The 21,631-nt window shown below is 41.6% G+C and overlaps 1 protein-coding gene across 3 annotated transcripts; it reads right to left on the bottom strand.

The window, feature by feature from the left end:
* Positions 1-12,575: 12,575 nt before the first annotated feature.
* LOC139372598 (C-type lectin domain family 4 member F-like) lies at positions 12,576-21,182 on the bottom strand. Of its 3 annotated transcripts, none has more exons than XM_071112353.1 (9): positions 20,736-21,182; positions 17,527-17,613; positions 15,360-15,482; positions 14,935-15,030; positions 14,749-14,823; positions 14,238-14,300; positions 13,722-13,885; positions 13,477-13,604; positions 12,576-13,377 (listed from the first exon to the last, which is right to left on the bottom strand). In XM_071112353.1, exons 1-9 carry the CDS (start codon positions 20,803-20,805, stop codon positions 13,209-13,211), a joined length of 975 nt encoding a protein of 324 aa, XP_070968454.1. In that variant the 5' UTR covers positions 20,806-21,182; the 3' UTR covers positions 12,576-13,208. The 3 variants fall into 3 exon arrangements, with proteins under 3 accessions (XP_070968454.1, XP_070968455.1, XP_070968456.1); XM_071112354.1 differs by having other exon boundaries at positions 17,527-17,607; positions 20,736-20,910; XM_071112355.1 differs by lacking the exon at positions 17,527-17,613 and adding an exon at positions 17,422-17,480 and having other exon boundaries at positions 20,736-20,823.
* Positions 21,183-21,631: the final 449 nt, after the last annotated feature.

The following is a 21,631-nucleotide window of genomic DNA, read 5'->3' as shown; positions in this document are numbered from 1 at the left end:
GATGAAACCAAGATTGAACTCTTAGGCCTGAATGCCAAGCGTCACGTCTGGAGGAAACCTGGCACCATCCCTACGGTGAAGCATGGTGGTGGCAGCATCATGCTGTGGGGAAGTTTTTCAGTGGCAGGGACTGGGAAACTAGTCAGGATCGAGGAAAAGATGAACTGAGCAAAGTACAGAGAGATCCTTGATGAAAACCTGCTCCAGAGACCTCAGGACCTCAGACTGGAGCAAAGGTTCTCAGGACAATGACCCCAAACACACAGCCAAGACAACACAGGAGTGGCTTCGGGGCAAGACTATGAATGGTCCAGCCAAAGCCTGGACTTGAACCCAATCGAACATCTCCGAAGAGACCTTAAAATAGCTGTGCAGCGACGCTCCCCATCCAACCTGACAGAGCTTGAGAGGATCTGCAGAGAAGAATGGGAGAAACTCCCCAAATACAGGTGTGCCGAGCTTGTAGCGTCATACCCAAGAAGACTCGAGGCTGTAATCGATAGAAAAAGGCTGTAAGGTAACAAAATGTGGAAAAAGTCAAGGGGTCTGAATACTTTCCGAATGCATTGGAACTATTTGTTCAGCTGTTTTTAAATGTACAGCGACAGAATTCAGAACATGGGCCTTTATTACAGTATTCTCCTTTCTAAGACAGTCGAAAGGCTACATGTGCACCACCAAGTCAGAACATTAGGCTAAGTTATGGACCAAATTATTAGGGTGAGGCACATGGGCTACTAACAGCTTACTACACAACATAGACTAAATATTACTTTCTTAGCTACAATATACATATCTCCCTGGCATATTGCATAATTTATGCAGCAGCATACAGTAAATCTTTGGACTCACCTTGTTGTGCTACAGTATGCTCACATGAACAGGAAGGTTGGGCGGTGGTCCTTCGTGGGCAAATTTTGTCATCAAAGTCTGCCATTCTCTGCATTTATGATGCTTTCAATGCAACTGTGAAAGGTTGAATCATGACGTCAGTGATCTTCAGTTCGGAGTTCGAGAAAGAGGCCGAGTTCCCGTCTTGCAATTCCGAGTTGGATGACCGTTTAAAACTCAATTTCCGAGCCTCCCGGGTGGGAGTGCTAGATGTGCCACTAGCTGTGCCACCAGAGATTCTGGGTTTGAGCCCAGGCTCTGTCGCAGCTGGCCGCGACCGGGAGGTCCATGGGGCGATGCACAATTGGCCTAGCGTCGTCCGGGTTAGGGAGGGTTTGGCTGGCAGGTATATCCTTGTTTCATTGTGCACTAGTGACTCCTGTGGCAGGCTGGGTGCAGTGCATGGTGTCAAGAAGCAGTGCGGCTAGGTTGGGTTGTGTTTCGGTGGATGTATGGCTCTTGACCTTTCCCTCTTTCTAGTCCGTACGGGAGTTGCAGCGATGAGACAAGACTGTAACTACTACCATTGAACACCATGATATTGGGGAGAAAAAAGGAATTAAAAAAAATGTAATTTCCCAGCTGGAGCTAGTTTTTTTCCAAGTTCCCAGTTCTCTTGAACTCACTGAAGTCTGAGATTTTCCAGTTCCTAGTTTCCCGTTGTTTTGAGTGTGGCAGAAGTCATGCTGGATTGACAGTGTGGCCAATGTTGAATGTTTATCCCTTTAAGCTTGGAAAACAGACCCTTACACGTAGACCTGTACCACACACACAAACGCCACTGAATAGCAGGCTAGTGATTGCTGTTAGCCACTGATTCCTTCAAAACCACTCATTGTTGAATTTGCGAGTTCCAACTTGTGCAATGTTTATGTCCAATGGCCGATGAGCACTGCTACGTTATATTTATAATTTCTCTTCATTATTTCTCTTCATATGACAAGGATGAAAAGGATAGCTGTAGGGAGACCAGAGTCTGTCCACAACAACCATAACAGTGGTGAAACCATCAGACGGGGGAAGATCAGTAACAAAAATCTATGGACAGATGTGACCAAGGCCGCTGAGGCACGGGAAGGGGAAGTAGTTTCTCTGCTGGAGCGTGCCGGGGAGATTTGGATTGAGTACATATGGAGCATGAGTTGACATAGTGGGCGACGTCCTGCACCAAGCTGGGCCACCAGTACTTCTCTGAGAGGGATTGGATGGTGTGAAACCCAGGTCAACAGCCAATCTCTCACCTCCTTGGGGATGTAGATGCGCTCCGGAGTGCAGGTAGCAGGAGCAGGTTCCCTCTCCAGAGCCTGGCGTACGTCCACATATACATCCCAAAACATGGGGCCAACGATACAGAAGGACCAATTGATGAGCTGGTAGGCACTCAACCGGCGTGGAACCACAGGGTACGGGGAAGCAGGTCCGCTGACATCCTGGTCCCCAGGCTGTGATTTTCCTGCTCGACCATAAGATGGTGGGGTTGTGATGTTGGAGCCACGGGAGGCAGAGGATTACCTTGTGTATGGGGGCGGTGGTAATGAAGAAGGGAAAGCTTTCCTGGTGCATGGGTCCCATGGTGAGGGTGAGTGGTGAGGTGATGTGCGTAATTGTGCCGGATCCCAATGGTTGTGTTTACAGGGGGCCGCCCCTCTGCTCTAGTTGACCCCAGGTTAGGGCGCACCAGACACCGCTGAAGCGCCATAAACCTCTCACAGGAACCCAGCTCCTCCTCTCTCCCAGATGGCCATAGCCTACTCCAACGGCCGTACAGTCAGCAGGAAAATGACCGTGGCAACCTTGGACCTCTCGGTGGTGGGTCTCCCGTGTGATAGGCGAAATAGAGGAAGCACTGGAGTAGGAAGCCATGGCATTTCGATGAAGTGCCGTCATATTTCTCCGGAAAGGACAGTTGGGTATCGCTGACCTGGGCGGGCAGCTGGATAGGCTGGGGGACTAGCTCCTAGTGACAACCCATGGTAGGAGGCCTTCTGATAGGGGTATGGAGAGCCTCTCGGGTGGTGTCGAGGCGGTGGAGGACGAGGAGGACCTCCTCCATGGCCATACCAGTTTCGCCAGCTGGTCGTGGTGTTGATGGAGTAGATGACCTTGTTTGTTAACTGTCTGGAAGAGGGTTGAATCTTCTGCTGCTTCCATATTGTGAGGTGTTATTCTATAGTCAGGAAGCAGGTGCAGAGGGTGAGTTTAATACGGAACAGATACAAAAGAACAAACATGGGAAGAGTACTGAACCTTGATAGAACACCAATAACACCTAAGGTTTGATGAGATGACAACTAAGGGCTAAATAACAGGGGAGTAATCAGGGTAGGGATAAAGTCCAGGCATAATGGTGGTTGCCAGGTGTGCGTAAAGATGGGTTGCCAGAACCGCACCGGCGGTGAAGCGGGAGTAGACGTGACACATATAATGAATGTTCAGGATCATTGTAAGAACTTTTTTGGTTCAGAATGTAGGAGCTAGAGACTGAAGTGCAAGTTAAGCACATTGATTAATAAGTTAAGCCATTAGTTAAGCCAGTATGATTGGTAACACTTTACAATGAGGGTACATGAATTAAAATGTCACGTTCTGACCTTTATTTCCTTTGTTTTGTATTTATTTAGTATGGTCAGGGTGTGAGTTGGGGTGGGCAGTCTATGTTTGTTTTTCTAAGATTTGGGGATTTGTATGTTTCGGCCTAGTATGGTTCTCAATCAGAGGCAGGTGTCATTAGTTGTCTCTGATTGAGAATCATACTTAGGTAGCCTGGGTTTCACTGTTTGTTTGTGGGTGATTGTCTATGTTGATTGCTTGTGTCATCACAGTTCTCATTTAGCTTCACGGTCGTTATTTGTTTATTGTTTTGTATAGTGTGTTTCAGTGTTTTCTTTATTAAATTTCATCATGAACACATACCACGCTGCATTTTGGTCCTCCGATCCTTCTCGCCCGTGACATAAAATGATTTAATGCATTAGTTTAACATTAATTCACTTTGAATAATAATTGTATGCATGTTTACTAAGCTATCAGCAAATACAATAATCAATGATTGATAAAATCAGTTCAATTAAACTAAATGGAATCGAAAATAGAATCTACGTAATCCCCAAAAGTAATTATTTATCATGAGAGAGCCATAAACCATAACTAGAAATGGTGCAAACCCCAAGAAAGGTTCAAATCTCACCTTCCTGGTAAAAATAGTTAGAAATTGCTGAGGTGTAGTCAATTTTGAGGACTCAAACTCAAGTACACAGTACAAACATTGTACAAATATGATACAAATATGAAATATTTCATATGATGTATTTCCTATTCAACAAAACTGTATGAATAAGACTTGAAATTACTTATACACTTTCTGAATATAGTTTAAACAAATTATAAAATGAATGTCACCTTCCTTTTAACTGTAAAATACATATCTGTATGTTTAGTTAGAGAAAATGTGCATATTTTGTAGAGGTCTCCCTAAAGGTCTCTCTCTTGATCAAAACACTTGACTACATTGCTGTAAACATCTCACAGAGCTCTCTCTTTCATCTCACATGTATCTTGCCCCTCTATGACAAACAGAAAGTGTTTTTTTAAATGAATTATTTTAGATTGCTGTCTATAACTCGACCTCTGAATGTGCTACAGGGACGAAGCCACTCTCTCCTGCTATCATGTTAGGTTTCATTTCACATTTCCATTCACATGCATTTTAAGTGGCTGTGACATAGGGTTCAGCCAGGAGTTGATGGACAGTCGGAAGATCAAATGAAATAGTAGGAGGGACATCCCAGCTGTGCTGTCAGAATTCACATCCTGCTTCACACAGGCAAAAGAGACACAGAATAAAACAGACATCTACAGTTCAAACATACTTTGAAAATCAAGGATTAAAGTCACATTGTTGTATTTACAAAGTGATGACATAATGGTGATAATTAATTTATCATATATTTAATCATTAGTTGGAAAACAGTGAAATGAAGATATTCACACTTTACTAACATGAACAACAACAGATTAGGCAGCACAGAGGTCAGCACAAATGAGGAAGTTCTCTCTGCAGACATCAAACATCTTAACCACATGTGCGGGGGAGGAGAATATGAGGACATTCACAAGAGAACGTTGTTCCCCCAATTATACAGTATGTCACCTCTGAGATGGGGCAGTATCAAAAACCTATGTGTTGGTGCTGTACATGTCCAATATACTGAATAATGTAAAACCAAATAATAACTCACCCATGAACTCTTATTATGAGTTGCAAGTGAGATTTATACAGTACCAGTCAAAGTGTGTTTTTTCTTTATTTGTACTATTGTCTACATTGTAGAATAATAGTGAAGACACCGAAACTATGAAATAATCATGAAGGAACCAAAAAAGTGTCAAAAATATTATCTTAAAGACAACCTTAACTTTGTTGTCTTTAAGCCATTTTGCCACAACTTTGGAAGTATGCTTGGGATCATTGTCCATTTGGAAGACTCATTTGCGACCAAGCTTTAACTTCCTGACTGATGTCTTGAGATGTTGCTTCAATATATCCACATAATTTTCCATCCTCATGATGCCATCTATTTTGCGAAGTGCACCAGTCCCTCCTGCAGCAAAACACCCCCACAACATGATGCTGCCACCCCCGTGCTTCACGGTTGGGATGGTGTTCTTCGGCTTGCAAGCCTCCCCCTTTTTCCTGCAAACATAACGATGGTCACTATGGCCAAACAGTTTTATTTTTGTTTCATCAGACCAGAGGACATTTCTCCAAAAAGTACGATCTTTGTCCCCATGTGCAATTGCAAACCGTAGTCTGGCTTTTTTATGTCTGTTTTGTAGCAGTGGCTTCTTTCTTGCTTTCAGGTTATGTCGATATACTGTGGATATACATACTTTTGTACCTGTTTCCTCCAGCATCTTCACAAGGTCCTTTGCTGTTGTTCTGGGATTGATTTGCACTTCTCGCACCAAAGTACGTTCATCTCTAGGAGACAGAATGCATCTCCTTACTGAGCGGTATGACGGCTGCGTGGTCCCATGGTGTTTATACTTGCGTACTATTGTTTGTACAGATGAACGTGGTACCTTCAGGCATTTGGAAATTGCTCCCAAGGATGAACCAGACTTGTGGAGGTCTACAAATCTTTTTCTGAGGTCTTGGCTGATTTCTTTTGATTTTCCCATGATGTCAAGCAAAGAGGCACTGATTTTGAAGGTAGGCCTTGAAATATATCCACAGGTATACCTCCAATTGACTCAATTAGCCCATCAGAAGCGACTAAAGCCATGACATCATTTTCTGGAATTTTCCAAGCTGTTCAAAGGCACAGTCAATTTAGTGTGTATGTAAACTTCCGACCCACTGGAATTGTGATACAGTGAATTCTAAGTTAAATAATCTGTGGGTAAGCAATTGTTGGAAAAATTACTCGTGTCATGCACAAAGTAGATGTCCTACCCGACTTGCCAAAACTATAGTTTGTCAGCAAGAAATGTGTGGAGTGGTTGAAAAACGAGTTGTAATGACTCCAACATAAGTGTATGTACATTTCCGACTTCAACTGTATATACCTATATAAACTATTACTGCCCATTTTAATATGATTCAACAAGAATAAGATAAAAACTGAAGTCTGAGGTACAAAACGTAAAAACAATCTAAACAGTTTTGAAACGAAGTCAAGACTTGATTGAGCAGAGAATTCCACTCACTTGTCGCACAAACATAGGTGAGATTCTACAGTCGTGGCCAAAAGTTTTGAGAATGACACAAATATTAATTTTCACAAAGTCTGCTGTCTCAGTTTGTTTGATGGCATTTTGCATATACTCCAGAACATTATGAAGAGTGATCAGATGAATTTCAATTCATTGCAAAGTCCCTCATTGCCATGCAAATTCACTGAATCCTCCAAAAACATTTCCACTGCATTTCAGCCCTGCCACAAAAGGGCCAGCTGACATCATGTCAGTGATTCTCTCATTAACACAGGTGTGAGTGTTGACGAGGACAAGTCTGGAGATCGCTCTGTCATGCTGATTGAGTTCAAATAACAGACTGGAAGCTTCTTAAGGAGGGTGGTGCTTGGAATCATTGTTCTTCCTCTGTCAACCATGGTTACCTGCAAGGAAACACGTGCCGTCATCATTGCTTTGCACAAAAAGAGCTTCACAGGCAAGGATATTGCTGCCAGTAAGATTGCACCTAAATCAACCATTTATCGGATCATCAAGAACTTAAATTTAAGGAGAGTGGTTCAGTTGTTGTGAAGAAAGCTTCAGGGCGCCCAAGAAAGTCCAGCAGGCACCAGGGCCGTCTCCTAAAGTTGATTCAGCAGCAGGATCAGGGCACCAACAGTACAGAGTTTGCTCAGGAATGGCAGCAGGCAGGTGTGAGTGCATCTGACTTTATGAGACTTTATGAGGATGGCCTGGTGTCAAGAAGGGCAGCAAAGAAGCCACTTCTCTCCAGGAAAAACATCAGAGACAGACTGATATTCTGCAAAAGGTACAGGGATTGGACTGCTGAGGACTGGGGTAAAGTCATTTTCTCTGATGAATCCCCTTTCCGATTGTTTGTGGCATCCGGAAAAAAGCTTGTCCGGAGAAGACAAGGTGAGCACTACCATCAGTCCTGTGTCATGCCAACAGTAAAGCATCCTGAGACCATTCATGTGTAGGTTGCTTCTCAGCCAAGGAAGTGGGCTCACTCCTAAGAACACAGCCTTTGAATAAAGAATGGTACCCCCCCAACACATCCTCTGAGAGCAACTTCTCCCAACCATCCAGGAACAGTTTGGTGACGAACAATGCCTTTTCCAGCATGATGGAGCACCTTGCCATAAGGCAAAAATGATAACTAAGTGGCTCGGGGAACAAAACATCGATATTTTGGGTCCATGGCGGGGAAACTCCCCAGACCTTAAGCCCATTGAGAACTTGTGGTCAATCCTCAAGTGGCGGGTGGACAAACAAAACCCCACAAATTCTGACAAACTCCAAGCATTGATTATGCAAGAATTATGCACACCATCTTGAGTGTGTTTTTTACACATTTGTATTTCTGCTTTTCAGTGTTGTTTCTAGACCAAGGTCAATTGAACACAAGAATGTTGTATTTTAAAATAATTTTAAGATTAGCTACAGTAATAGGGACAACAAAAAGTAGAGATGACTGAATGCCTACAGTACACTTCTTCTATGGTGATGTATCAAGAATATTCAAAAGGTAGGCAATTCAATATTGTGTTGTAGGATTTGACTCAGCTTCAAAGTTCAAATGGATTTAAGTCTGATTAGTGTCACCTTACCCACCACATGTGTAATACATGCTGCTTTGTAGTAACCTGAGAGGTCACACTATTCATTGTTAGATTACCAAGTTAGTAAAATGGAGCCTACACCTTCAGAATGTACCCCTTGACTTATACCACATTTTGTTAAGTTACATCCTTATTCTAAAATGTATTAAATTGTTTTTTCCCCCTCATCAATCCACACACATTACCCAATAATGACAAAGTGAAAAAAAAAAAATGATTTTTTTAAAAAATTGAATGAAAATGAAATACAAAAATATCTACACCCCTGAGTCAATACATGTTAGAATCACCTGTGACAGTGATTACAGCTGTGAGTCTTCCTGGGTAAGTACAATATTGTACGTTATTCTTTAAAATAATATTCAAACTCTGACAAGTTGGTTGTTGATCATTGCTAGACATCCATTTTCAAGCCATACCATAGATTTTCAAGCTGATTTAAATCCAAACTGTAACTAGGCCACTCCAGCATCTCCAATTTACATTTGGCCTTGTGTTTTAGATTATTGTCCTGCTGAGAGGTGAATTTGTCTCCCAGTGTCTGTTGGAAAGCAGTCTGAACCAGGTTTTGCTCTGGGATTCTGCCTGTGCTTCACTCTATTCTTTTTATTCTAAAAAACTACCTACTGTAATTCTTGCTGATGACAAGCATACTCATAACATGATGCTGCCCTCACCATGCTTGAAAATATGAAGAGTGGTGCTTAATGATGTGTTGTGTTAGATTTGCCCCAAACATAGCGCTTGGTATTCAGGACATAAAGTTCATTTCATTGTCACATGTTTTGCAGTTTTACTTTCATGCCTTATTGCAAACAGGATGCATGTTTCTGGAATATTTTTTATTCTTTATAGCCTTTGTTTTTTAACTCTGTCATTTAGGTTCGTATTGTGGAGTTACTACAATGTTGTTGATCCATCCTCAGTTTTCTCCTATCACAGCCATTAAACTCTGTAACTGTTTTAAAGTTACCATTTGCCTCATGGTGAAATCTCCGGCAACTGAGTGAGGAAGGACGCCTATGTCTTCGTAGTGACTGGTGGTACAATTAGGTGCCCTTCTTTGCGAGGCATTGGAAAACCTCCTTGGTCTTTTTTTGTTCAATCTGTGTTTGAAATTCACTGCTCGAATGAGTGACCTCACAGATGCCAGCAGCATACCAGCCTGCATCCCACTGAAGTTGGAGAGCCAGTAGAAGGCACTCTTTCCTCCAGTCTAAAAATATATCCCAATGTCCCAGGACAGTGACTAGGCACCATTTTGCTGTGTAGGGTGCAGTCTTTCAGATGGGATGTTAAAACAGGTGTGGTCTTTAAAGATCCTATGGTAGGGGTGTTAACCCTGGTGTCCTGGCTAAATTCCCAATTTGTCCCTCATACCATTATGGCCAGCTAATCATCCCCAACTTGCAATTGGCTCATTCCTCTCCCCTGGTTGTTGTTGTAAATGAGAATGTGTTCTCAGTCAACTTACCGGGTTAAATACAATTCAACAGATAATTGTATGTGTGGGGTACAGAGATGATGAAGACATAAAAAAATAATCCATGCACTTGTTATGCACATTTTCATTCCTGAACGTATTTAGTCTTGCTACAACAAAGGAGTTGAATACATATTGACTCAAGACAAACCAGCTTTTCGTTTTTTATTCATTTGATAAAATATTCTAAAAACATAATTCCACTTTGACATGAGGTATTGTGTGTGTAGGCCAGTGACATCTCAATTGAATTATTTTTAAATTCAGGCTGTAACACAATAAAATGTGGACAAGGCACTGTATTACAGAGAATTAGAAGACTCGCTATAGAGGAACTGCTGGGGTGTTTTGTTCTGGGGAGATGTATAGGCTTCTGCTATTTTCAAGTCTCTTCAGAGATCCTCGATCAGGTTATACTGTAGTACGGATAGTTACAACTTCACAATAAAGGTAACCAAGACTCTTAAATAATACTTAGTTTATAGTGCATATAAAGTTCACACAAGCAGTATTAGTACTCTCTCACCTAATATAAATTAATAACATTGGCGAGTGTCCTTCATTCTCAACCTGTTTTAGGAGATGTCACCTGGACAAAGTTACACGCCCAAACGGAGAAAATGCTAAATTCGACATTCCAAACATACTGTTCTTTGAATTCAAGTCATGTTGCTTTTTGTTAGGCTATTGGTCTATTGACGGGTTGTATGTATTGATTTATACAGTGATGACAAATGGTATAGGTAGGCCTAGCTGGAGGGGGGAAATCAAGATTATACCTCTCTCAACGTGATCTACCATCACAAAAAATCATGAATTAATGGGGTTGTGATTGTACTTTGTAGTGCAAATGGAAAAGTTCTTTCTGCAGGCATCAAACAGCTCTACCAAATGGGCAGGGAAGAAGAATATGAGAACATTCACATGAGAATATTGGTTCCCTTATTATACGGTCCACAAACACAAGAAGGGTCTCTCTCCGTCACCTCTAAGATGGGACAGGACAGTATCAAGAACCTTGGTCTTGCTCCCTAGAATCATAGGTTTTGGAAAGTGTTCAGACCCCGGGATCTTTTTCACATTTTGTTACGTTACAGCCTTATTCTAAAATGGATAAAATAGTTTTTTTCCACCATCAATCTACACACAACACCCCATAATGACACAAGTATTTAGACATTTTTGCAAATTTATAAAATAAAATTAAAAAAAACACTGAAATATCAGATTTACATAAGTATTCAGACCCTTTATTCAGTACTTTGTTGAAGCAACTTTGGCAGCGATTACAGCCTCAGGTCTTCTTGGGTACGACGCTACAAACTTTGACACCTGTATTTGGTGAGTTTCTCCCATTCTTTTCTGCAGATGCTCTCAAGCTCTGTCAGGTAGGATGGGGAATATTGCTGTACAGCTATTTTCAGGTCTCTCCAGAGATGTTTGATCGGGTTCAAGTCCGGGCTCTGGCTGGGCCACTCAAGGACATTCAAAGACTTGTCCTGAAGCTACTCCTGCATCGTCTTGGCTGTGAACTTAGGGTCATTGTCCTGTTGGAAGGTGAGCCTTCGACCCAGCTCTGGAGCAGGTTTTCATCAAGGATCTCTCTGGACTTTGCTCTGTTAATCTTTTCCTCGATCCTGACTAGTCTCCCAATCCCTACCGCTGAAAAACTTAGGGATGGGATGGTGCCAGGTTTGGTGCCAGGTTTCCTCCAGACGTGACACTTGGTATTCAGGCCAAAGAGTTCAATCTTGGTTTCATCAGACCAGAGAATCTTGTTTCTCATGGTGAGAGTCCTTTAGGAGATGTGTCAGAGTGACAAGTGGATTCTTGGTCACCTCCCTGACCAAAGTCCTTCTCCCCCAATTGCTCAGTTTGGCAGGGTGGCCAGCTCTAGGAAGAGTCTTAATGGTTCCAAACTTTTTCCATTTAAGAATGATGGCCACTGTTCTTGGGGACCTTCAATGCTGCAGACGTTTTTTGGAACCCTTCCCCAGATATGTGCCACAATCCTGTCTCGGAGCTCTACGGACAATTCCTTCGACCTCATGGTTTGGTTTTTGCTCTGACATACACTGTCAACTGTGGGACCTTATAGACAGGTGTGTGCCTTTCCAAATCATCAAGGATGATCAATGGAAACAGGATGCACCTAAGCTCAATTTCGAGTCTCATAGCAAAGGGTCTTTCTGGGGGTTCAAAATGTGGAAAAAGGGAATGGGTCTGAATACTTTCTGAATGGACTTCGTCTGTCCTAGTTCGCTCCTTAATGTCTTAATCTAAATTACAGATTGTTTCTTATTCGATCGTTGTCCCCTTATGCCATAGTTTGTACATCTCAATTGTCAGAAGAAACCACATTTGTTTAAGCAAGTCAGCAATGTTTTTTTAAAGGCAGTAAATGAGGCTGAATGAACTATTTCGCTGCCAGACAAGGCTCCCTTAATAGCCAGGTGTAGCAGTGATAAGGTGTTGGGACTGCTTTATGTAGGCCCTAACAGTTTGTCACCGTTATAGTGCTATTTATGTATTGTTTAGTGTTGTGTAGTGGCTTTGCTGGCATGCATCTAAAAAAAACATGCTACATGCTATAATCACCACTGACCATGTATGAGGCTCCATTTCACCATCTTGGTAATCTAATAATGAATAGTGATCTCTCAGACTACTGCAAAGCAGCATGTAAATGTGGTGGGTATGGAGACACTAATAAATCCCTTTAATACACCTACTTTAAAGCTTTGTGTCAAACCTCAAATGACAATTCTTTATTTTCTACCTTTTGAATATTCATGATACACCACTAGAGAAGTGAACAGTAGGCATTCTGGCATCTTATTTTTCTAGCCCCTGAACTACTGTAGGTAAGACAACAAAGCTTCTTAATAAATAATTTTACTTTATTAATTCAATGGTTTGGATAGACACACACACACAATAATTCTCTCTCAAATGACTAGCCTAGAGACAGCACTGTTAAGCAGAAATATACATGTACAAAACACACAGGATGATGTACAGGTGTAGGATCTTCCTTTTATCACTCGTTGCTGAGAATTGTCCTGCACTGCAAAATGGAGATATGTTTCATGATTTACAAAAAATAATTGAAAACCCACACTAAACACACACACTTAATATTGTACTTTTCATGTAGCCTAAATTTGGCCAGGTAACAGCTTAACCACCTATCAAGCAACATATGATTGAAGGACTAAAGTTCAAATCCTGTTGCTATAACAATACTATGCAAATTAAGATCCAACACCTGTAGCCTACTGAGAAGTGAAGAGGCGGGAACTGAATATATCTGACAAGTTTTTCATTAGACTGTTTTACACCATAGCATAAAAAGCATTAAATTATATGCACAAAGAAAGATGTGAATATCAGCAGTAATCTCCTGTAAACCAGTCATAATACAGTTTCTCCTCACTTCTTATCAATGCCAGCAAAAAAATGATTGTTGTTCAGAGACATATTTAGGAACCTTTGAGTTTCTTAAAGATACTGTTTCACAAGGGGGGTTTTGTCTCACATATTCTTCTCTGAGTCTTATTACAGTTGACATCCAACCAACTCTTGACGTCTTTAGTACCACCCGGTTCCCCCATTCTAACACAGTCTTCACCGTCGGGATTCTCTCCTTTCCAGTCATCTGGCTCCCGGTCACCAAGCCAGAATCTATGGATTGAAGGATGATAATACATAAGAGGTATGATCACAATAAGTTTTAATCTAGGGTGATTGTATTACGATATTGATTTAAACATGCATTCAAACCTTGTGCTTAGAGATGAATTGTCCACCCATAACCACTCATTCTCGTTTATACTGTCCGTCAGCCCAATCCAGAACTTGTCTTCAGGCTCCGTACTTATTTTTGTACCACTTTTCTGATCTAAGAACGTCTTCACCAGAAACATTGTTTGAAGACTTATGTCAAGATTTATTTTCATTTGTATGTTAGTAGAGGAAAGGAAAAATGTGCATCAAAACTACTGAGAGAATCAATAATAGAGTCATACCTGCTCCTCTAGGCTCCCTATGATGACAAGGTGTCCCCCCCTGGTGATACACTCATCCCGACTCTGAGCCCAGGTCAGTTTATCAGGGGAGAAGTAATAGCACTTCCCCCCATAATACTCCCAGCCTTCAGCACAGTTCATAGGTTGAGGACAGTCATTATTCCCTGTGGAGAGAACAGATATAACCCAATGCCATTGTCAGTGCCCCGTGCACTACTCATCTCTATGCCTACCTATAGTCAAATGTCTTTTGTTTTTGTGTTACTGATAGTGTACAATCCATGTGTATATGAGACTGTATACTGCATGATCATCTCACAACTATTCAAGAATGCTATATTGTTGCATCAATGAATAAGGAGGGACTAAAACAGACTGCCCCTGAAGTTGACAACTTGATTTGAAGTAGTTTTGAGTTTAACTCAGGATTGCTATCTGAAACAGGTTTTTATCTTGGGTCATAATACAACCTACTACATCTATGAGTAAACACATTCCCTCATAGTATAATCTCACCTGTGTTTGTAGGGCAAGAGGGTGGAGTTCTCTGCTTTCTCAATTCTTCATTTTGTTGCCGAACTGTTGTGAATAAAGATAATTATGCTTTTCGCAGGTTGAAGTTTATTGCCATGAATCCTGCCCTGAAGGCAGAACTGAGCAACTCCCGCTAGATGGGCCTCACAACGATTATGAAAACAAGAATGAGCTGTTTGGTCTTCATTTACGGTTTGGGCTAGCAGTGTGGTTAAGATTAGGGTTAGGTTTAAAATCAGATTTTATGACTGTGGCTGTGCCAGCTGATGACCACGCTGCAGAGCTGCCTCCAGGGCAAGATTCATGACAATAAATGCCACCCTGCATCGTTTTCACAGCGTGACATTGGAATCCATACTTTTTGGAATTAACCAACAATAACAAAAGCAGCACCTTTTTTCTAATATTTTATAAGGATGAACATTTCAATGGAAAGGCTGTATTAGTGGCAGACAGCACAATTTAATTGGAGGGTCGTATCTGTGTCACTCACCTGCACGTTCCTTCTCCTGAAGATCTTTGTTCTTGTCTTGCAGTTCTTGAAGCTCTCTCTCTTTGATCATTAAAGCTAGTTGCCAAAAGATAACAACTCTGACTCAAGTTCCTTACATCCAGCTACATATAAACAGTTACATTAGAAAACCGATGTGAACATTTTCTTTGTGTGAACTAAACTCACCTGAGGTTAAAGCTTTTTCCAAATCTGTAAGATTTCGATTGTAAGCCGCTTGCAGAATTTGGAGCTCTGTGTTTTTGGTTGGCAGGTTGCTGATATCTGATTGCAAAAAGACATTAAATTGTAGGAATCTGACCCCAACATTCTTCTGCGTAATAATGTAATATTAGTTGATTGTGAAAAGTATTACAAATAGCTATTCATTTATTATATATTTTATCAGTTATGTTGTCACAGAAATTAGACAATGACCTGGCATAAAACATTTATCCATTTGAAGCAGGACTGTGGGGATTTTCCAGCTCTTGCGCTAAAAATGTGCCTAGATATTTCTCTATATTCATAGCTCTGGACAAGAGCCTCTATGAATCTGTCTCCGATATATAGTCTGCTTTAGACTAGCCACCTCCACTGTCTAGGTCACTCACACAGAAACCGAAGTCCAATGACCGTCCCCATCAGAAGAAAACAGAGAGTCACCAGGACCACTTTGACAGGGTCACATCCACCTGCTCTGACCTTTAACCCCTCCTGAGAATCAGGGTCACCAGCTGAGGAGACAGAGAGAATGAATTAAACTGACCTATAAGACTCGCTACTTCATTTTATTGTATGTGAGACATGAAATCATCAAACATGAAGAAAACGTACAGCTGTGGGTGTTTCTCAAAATGCATACTACCGTACTCAGAGCACGCAAATTGGAACACGGGAGGGTCAGAGTATGATTCCAAATCAAAGTAAGCAAAACGGAGCATTTAGGACACTTCAAATGTGTTCTCTGTTTGTACATACTTTGAAGCATCCATCGATGTAAGCGTCAGAAAGTATGCAACAACATACCACAAATTTTTTTGAGCTGAAGCGAGGGAAAATACACTCCGGCTAAATCATTCTGAGTCGACAAATAATCCTTAGTGGGCGGAGAGGCGGTCGGGGTGTTGGGCGAAGGCCACGGTGGGGAAGATGGCAGAAAAGAAAATACGGAAGAAAGTGCAGCATATTATGAATAAACATGGAGTGGGGGATTACACAGGTCTTCTGAAAGATCTGGTGAAGGAGAAGATGGACAGATAAAAAGGAGAGTTATGTAAGATTTTTTTTGTGAATATGGAATGAGGATTGCACAGAAGTTTTGGAAGAGCTTGAGGAGGAACTGGGACAGGAGGAGTCTGAGGATGAATTAAATGTGGCGGCAGGTGCAGTGATGACTGCTGCATATATGTTGAGTGTAGAGGGAAGTAGTGAGGTGAGGAAGGTGGGCGTCAAGTGCAAAAACAGGGATACGTGCTCCAGTAGTTCTGAGATGGAACTTGTTGAGTGAGGTACCTGTGGCGAAGATTGTCCCAAGGCTGATTTTGGCCCAGTTGGGGTGAGACATTTTTTATTTAACTAGGCAAGTCCATTAAGAACAAATTCTTATTTACATTGACAGCCTACACCCGCTAAACCCTAACCAGGATGACACTGGGCCAATTGTGCGCCACCCTACGGGTCTCCTGATCACAGCCAGTTATGATACAGCCTGGAATTGAACCAGGGTCTGTAGTGACACCTCTAGCACTGATGCAGTGCCTTACACCTCTACGCCACTCGGGAGCCCGAAGGAAATGGATCCTTGTTGTTTGGTTGATCCACATGTGGTGTCAGGTTGGGTGGAGGAGAGGTTGGGAGCAGGGCTCCGTTGAAAGGAGTGATTACGAGAGTGGCATTAAGTGTTGAGGAGGATCAGTTGAAATGGAAGATTCCCAGTGTCTGTGACACCTGCCACTTGATGAGACGTTGATACGGTGGGCAAACCGGAGAAGACATTATCTGTCATGCTGAGTTTTGATGCAGAGTCGTTACCAGATAAGGTCAAGCAGAAATGCAGCAGAAATTAATCGAAAGTCAGAAAATAGTTGTAGTGGCAGCGGCAAAGAAGTACCTGGGATTGCTCACCTGCTCTTTCTATGACAGACTTACCAGGTGAAAGCTATGATCCCTTAATGATGTCACTTGTTAAATCCACCAATCAGTGTTGGTGAAGGGGAGGAGACAGGTTAAAGAAGGATTTTTAAGCCTTGAGACATTTGTGACATGGATTGTGTATGTGTGCCATTCAAAGGGTGAATGGGCAAGACAAAATATTTAAGTGCCTTTGAACGGGGTATGGTAGGTGCCAGGCACAATGGTTTGAGTGTGTCAAGAACTGTAGCACTGCTGGGTTTTTCAAGCTCAAGTTTCTTGCGTGTATCAAGAATGGCCCACCACCCAAATGACATTCAGCCAACTTGACTAGATTTGGAGTCAACATGGGCCAGCATCCCTGTGGACATTTCGACACCTTGTAGAATCCATGTACCGACAAATTGAGGCAGTTCTGAAGGCAAAAGGGGGTGCAGCTCAATATTAGGTAGTTGTTCTTAATGTTTTGTACACTCGGTGTATGACTCGTAGGAACAAGGAACATGGTTTGACGAAAATGCTAAAAATTTGTAGGAAACTTACTCATTGTTTTGCCGAGCTTGCACTGACTTCATCTGACCCACACAATCCCACGCATGCCCCTACACACACACACACACACACACACACACACACACACACACATACCATTAGTGTCGGTAGATGGCTGGTTGCGTCCGGCTTTGGGAATTGAGATTTCAGAGTGCGTGGCATCATTCACTGTGGATGCTGTTGCTGGAATGTAACCATGAAAGTGTGAGCACAAGACAACTCCTCTCATCACATTGGCTGTTCCTGAACCAGCATTTTTAATACTCAGTTTATTTATTTTTTATTTTAGCACTTTGGTCCTGTTTTCACAAGAATGCGGTAAAAAAATTTACAAACTCAAAACAGATCATGAAAAAGTCTGTTTCAAAACTTTAAGCACATTTTCAAATGACAAAGTTCAACACACAAAACCACACAGTAACCTTTTCACCAAACCTGATCACGGTTTCATCTAGAAATACCTTTCATATAAAGTTATTGCCTTTCACAATGCAATGCTCACAATACTTTTCATTTGATTCTCTCTTCATTTGTTCAAATACATTCAACCATCACTTAATCCAACTGAGCTTAATGGTTAACCACTTAACCGTTTGGTAAACCTATGAATTTTAAACTGGTTGGTCCACTATTTATGTATTTTGAGAACTACAAAAATAAAGTGTGTTTGTAAAGTATAAACATCTAAATGACATGTATGATGCATGATAACCATACATAATGACTACTAGTTGTTGCTAATTGATTTTAACATGGAGCAGGAAAGACCGCAAGGTAAAGGTGGAAATCAAAGAGCTCGTGGACAAGGGGCCTGCTAAGAGAGGTGGGCCTGGGCCCCATCAAAGAGGTCAAAGAGTTGGGCATGGGCCCCGTCAAAGAGGTGGACATCAGAGAGAGGGAGGCAGGGAACTGTTGTGTCTAATGAAATCAGGGCCATCGTTGTTGAACATGTGATAAACGGAGGCCTTACCATGGCAGAGGCTGACAGATTAGTTCACCCCAATCTGAAAAGATCAACTGTCAATTTGATCCTGAGAAAATGTCATCAAGAAAAGCGGTAAGTCTGGAGGACATGCACTATGCTTTACATCTACAGTAAATGACGTATTGTAATGCATGTAAATGTACCAAACATGTTACAAGAGTCTTACAGTATGATCTATTGACAGTAGACTCTGTTCTACCCTCAGAATGGACAGAAGACCCCATGGTGGTGGCCGTGTGCTGACCAGAAGGAGTGGACAGTGGTGGAAATGGTGAGGGCCAGGAATGACATACGGCTGTCCGAAATAGAGCAGGCCATTGAGGAGAACGATGACACCTTTTGCCAATGTGACATCCATCAGCCTACCAACAATGGCCTTTTGAAGAGGCACCAGGTATCTATGAAACACATTTACCTGATGCCTTTGAGAAACAACGACCGGGTGAAACATCTGCAAGCCACGTATGTTCAGGTACAGCACTATATACTGTATTACTGTTACTATTTGATGCACATGATACATCACACTATCATATTGTAACTATACTGTAAAAATAACTAACCAAAATATAGTTTAGAGGGTGATGGTGCTTGATGCTGCTGTGAACCATCACAAATATATATTTGTTGATGAAGTGGGCTTCAACCTGGCCAAAACTCAGAGCCGTGGGTGGAAACTCATCGTCCAATGGGCAACCGGCCAAGGGCCTGGACAATGTGGGGGAAACATCTCAATGTACGCAGCTATTTCTGAGGATGGTGTGGCAGGATGTAGGGCATTACTTGGATCCTACAACGCTGCACATCTCATTGTGTTTCTCAATGAAATTGAGTAGGCCTGTCAATGTGAACCATGCAATACTTATCTGTCCATCTTCTCCTTCACCAGATCTTTCAGAAGACCTGTGTAATCCCCCACTCCATGTTTATTCATAATATGCTGCACTTTCTTCCGTATTTCCATTTCTGCCATCTTCCCCACCGTGCCCTTCGCCCAACACCCTGACCGCCTCTCCGCCCACTAAGGATTACTTGTCGACTCAGAATGATTTAGCCGGAGTGTATTTTCCCTCGCTTCAGCTCAAAAAATTTTGTGGTATGTTGTTGCATACTTTCTGACACTTACATCGATGGATGCTTCAAAGTATGTAAAAACAGAACCACCCTGCAGAGGTGGTTCAGGCATGGTTTTGGGCCCATCCCCAATTCGTGGCCCTATACTCTTCTTTCCTCAACCCTATTTGAGGAATCTTTTTCAGCATGGAGGTGGAGGCTGTACGATCGCCATCCCTATGAGCGTGCCATAGAATTTCTGTCAATTTTGTTGGGTCATTTAAGTGGATTGCCTAATATGAAAACTGTGTAATCTACAGTACTGTAGCATTTTACTTTCAGCACTTTAAGGGCGATTTGAAACACGAATCTTGCATTGTTTTCTATTGGATTAACTGTTAGTTAAAATGACTAAATAGAAATTAAACCAATGTTCTCATTACATTTCACAATAAACATATGTTTTGAATCAATGGTTGTGTGGTGAGAGATGTTTTACAATCCAAATGAATGCACAATGACAGGTTGAGTGAACGACTGGCTGAGTTACAAGTGTGACCAGTTGACAGTTTTGTACTAAGACTTGTGAAAATGCACCAGATACTTGTGAAAATGTGACCAAAGCGACAAAGTAAAACTGTAATGTAAAATGATCAGCACAGATCACTGATAAGGCATGAAGTATTGCATGCAAACCAGCTAACAAATATGTTTCCTGCAAACCCTTTGAATTGTAGTCTCTAAAATCTCTGTGATGCCAGTCATTTTTGTCCTCGCGAACATGTTTTGAAATAGGGTATCAATATGTGTAGTCAAATAAAGTCAGTTAAAGGGGCCATCTGGGTATTTTTTTGGTAAACTGCTGGGGGATGGGGCTGGAGGAATGTAACCACTCTCAAGTTCATAGACGAAGCTATGGGAGCGAGGACGGACCATCCATGACCATGAGATACAAATGATAATTTTAACCATGATTTAAAGCCAAACGGTGTTTGTTTACAATTACATTGTATATAAGCAATGCTGTAAAACAAGCTTACATTTGTTCTGATGGGGTAATACAGTTGAACTAAGCTGATGAGGCGTTTATAAGTAATATTCTTCAATAATCAACGGCTATATAGCATTCATTGCAAAAATGGATCCTAGATAGCCCCTTAAAGATTGTAGATATATATTGGCAGATAGAGGAAGCTTTTTGTTGAACATTCTGCACACCCTGAGCATACAGCATGATTATAAAAATAGATTTTAGTTTAGAACTTACCACCATCTTTTCCTTCAGTCTTTTGGTGTTTTTTGAACTTCACATCAGCGTGGACTATTCCTTCAGACATACTGATCTAAACACTCATACCAGACACTTATTACATCAGCCCAACTAGACACTTATTTTATATGACTGTGTGTTGAGAAAAAAAAACAGTTGCTCAATGACAGGACTTCTCTTTTCTCTTTGCGGCATTAATTTAACTAACCAACTAAATTCAGCTATTACTACAAGTACTAATTCATAAGTGGTAAAGACCCAACACGTAGCGACCTTGTATTCCACACTGGAACTCACCAAGCTGCTGAAAGGCGTTATTGTTGTAAACCTACCATAACAGCAAGTGGTACACACACAGCTGATAGAGCTTTCTTGTCTGACACTGAATTGGCGCTATAACTTTTCTCATCTATTGTTATTTCTCTGGTAGACAATCACACTCCTTTTAAACGCCTTAGAGTTCAAAATAGAACAAATAATGTGTTCCCTATAGAACTTTCAGATCTCATTATGATGAGAAATCAGGCCTGGGCCAAGGCTCGATTAACTGACTCCGTAACTGATTGGCAGTGTTTCGGGCTATTGTGAAATGCTGTAGATGTACTTCCTCAATGAAGAAAGATAACTCAAGCTACTTTCTCATTTCTATTTCGGAGTCTGCTGGTGATCCGTCAACATTTAGGAAAATAGTTAATGCGCTAAAGCGTGGAAATTCCTCTCATTTCCCTGCCTAAGCAAGTTGTGTCAGACTTTCTTTAAAGATAAAATCATGGTTAAAAGCCTGGGTAAAAGACTTGCTGGCACGAATGACCAGTTCCTGAAGGAAATTGAAGAACGGCGTGAAGTTCCGTAACCAATTTAAGGAAAATAGATTTAAAGGGAAACGCGTAGCT

The sequence above is a fragment of the Oncorhynchus clarkii genome, chromosome 18 (assembly GCF_045791955.1).
Source record: "Oncorhynchus clarkii lewisi isolate Uvic-CL-2024 chromosome 18, UVic_Ocla_1.0, whole genome shotgun sequence".
NCBI lineage: Eukaryota > Metazoa > Chordata > Actinopteri > Salmoniformes > Salmonidae > Oncorhynchus > Oncorhynchus clarkii.
Note: the sequence above shows the minus strand (reverse complement) of the source record. Positions and strands in the feature narration are given on the sequence as shown.

What these genes read in the sequence shown, in the direction of transcription:
- LOC139372598 (XM_071112353.1), bottom strand. Translation starts at nt 20,805, where the DNA reads ATGTCTGAAGGAATAGTCCACGCTGATGTGAAGTTCAAAAAACACCAA. An exon ending in TAGGGAGCCTAGAGGAGCAG is followed by an intron (nt 13,605 to 13,721) that starts GTATGACTCTAT and finishes TTTCTGGTGAAG; the next exon opens with ACGTTCTTAGATCAGAAAAG. An exon ending in AATTCATCTCTAAGCACAAG is followed by an intron (nt 13,378 to 13,476) that starts GTTTGAATGCAT and finishes TTCAATCCATAG; the next exon opens with ATTCTGGCTTGGTGACCGGG.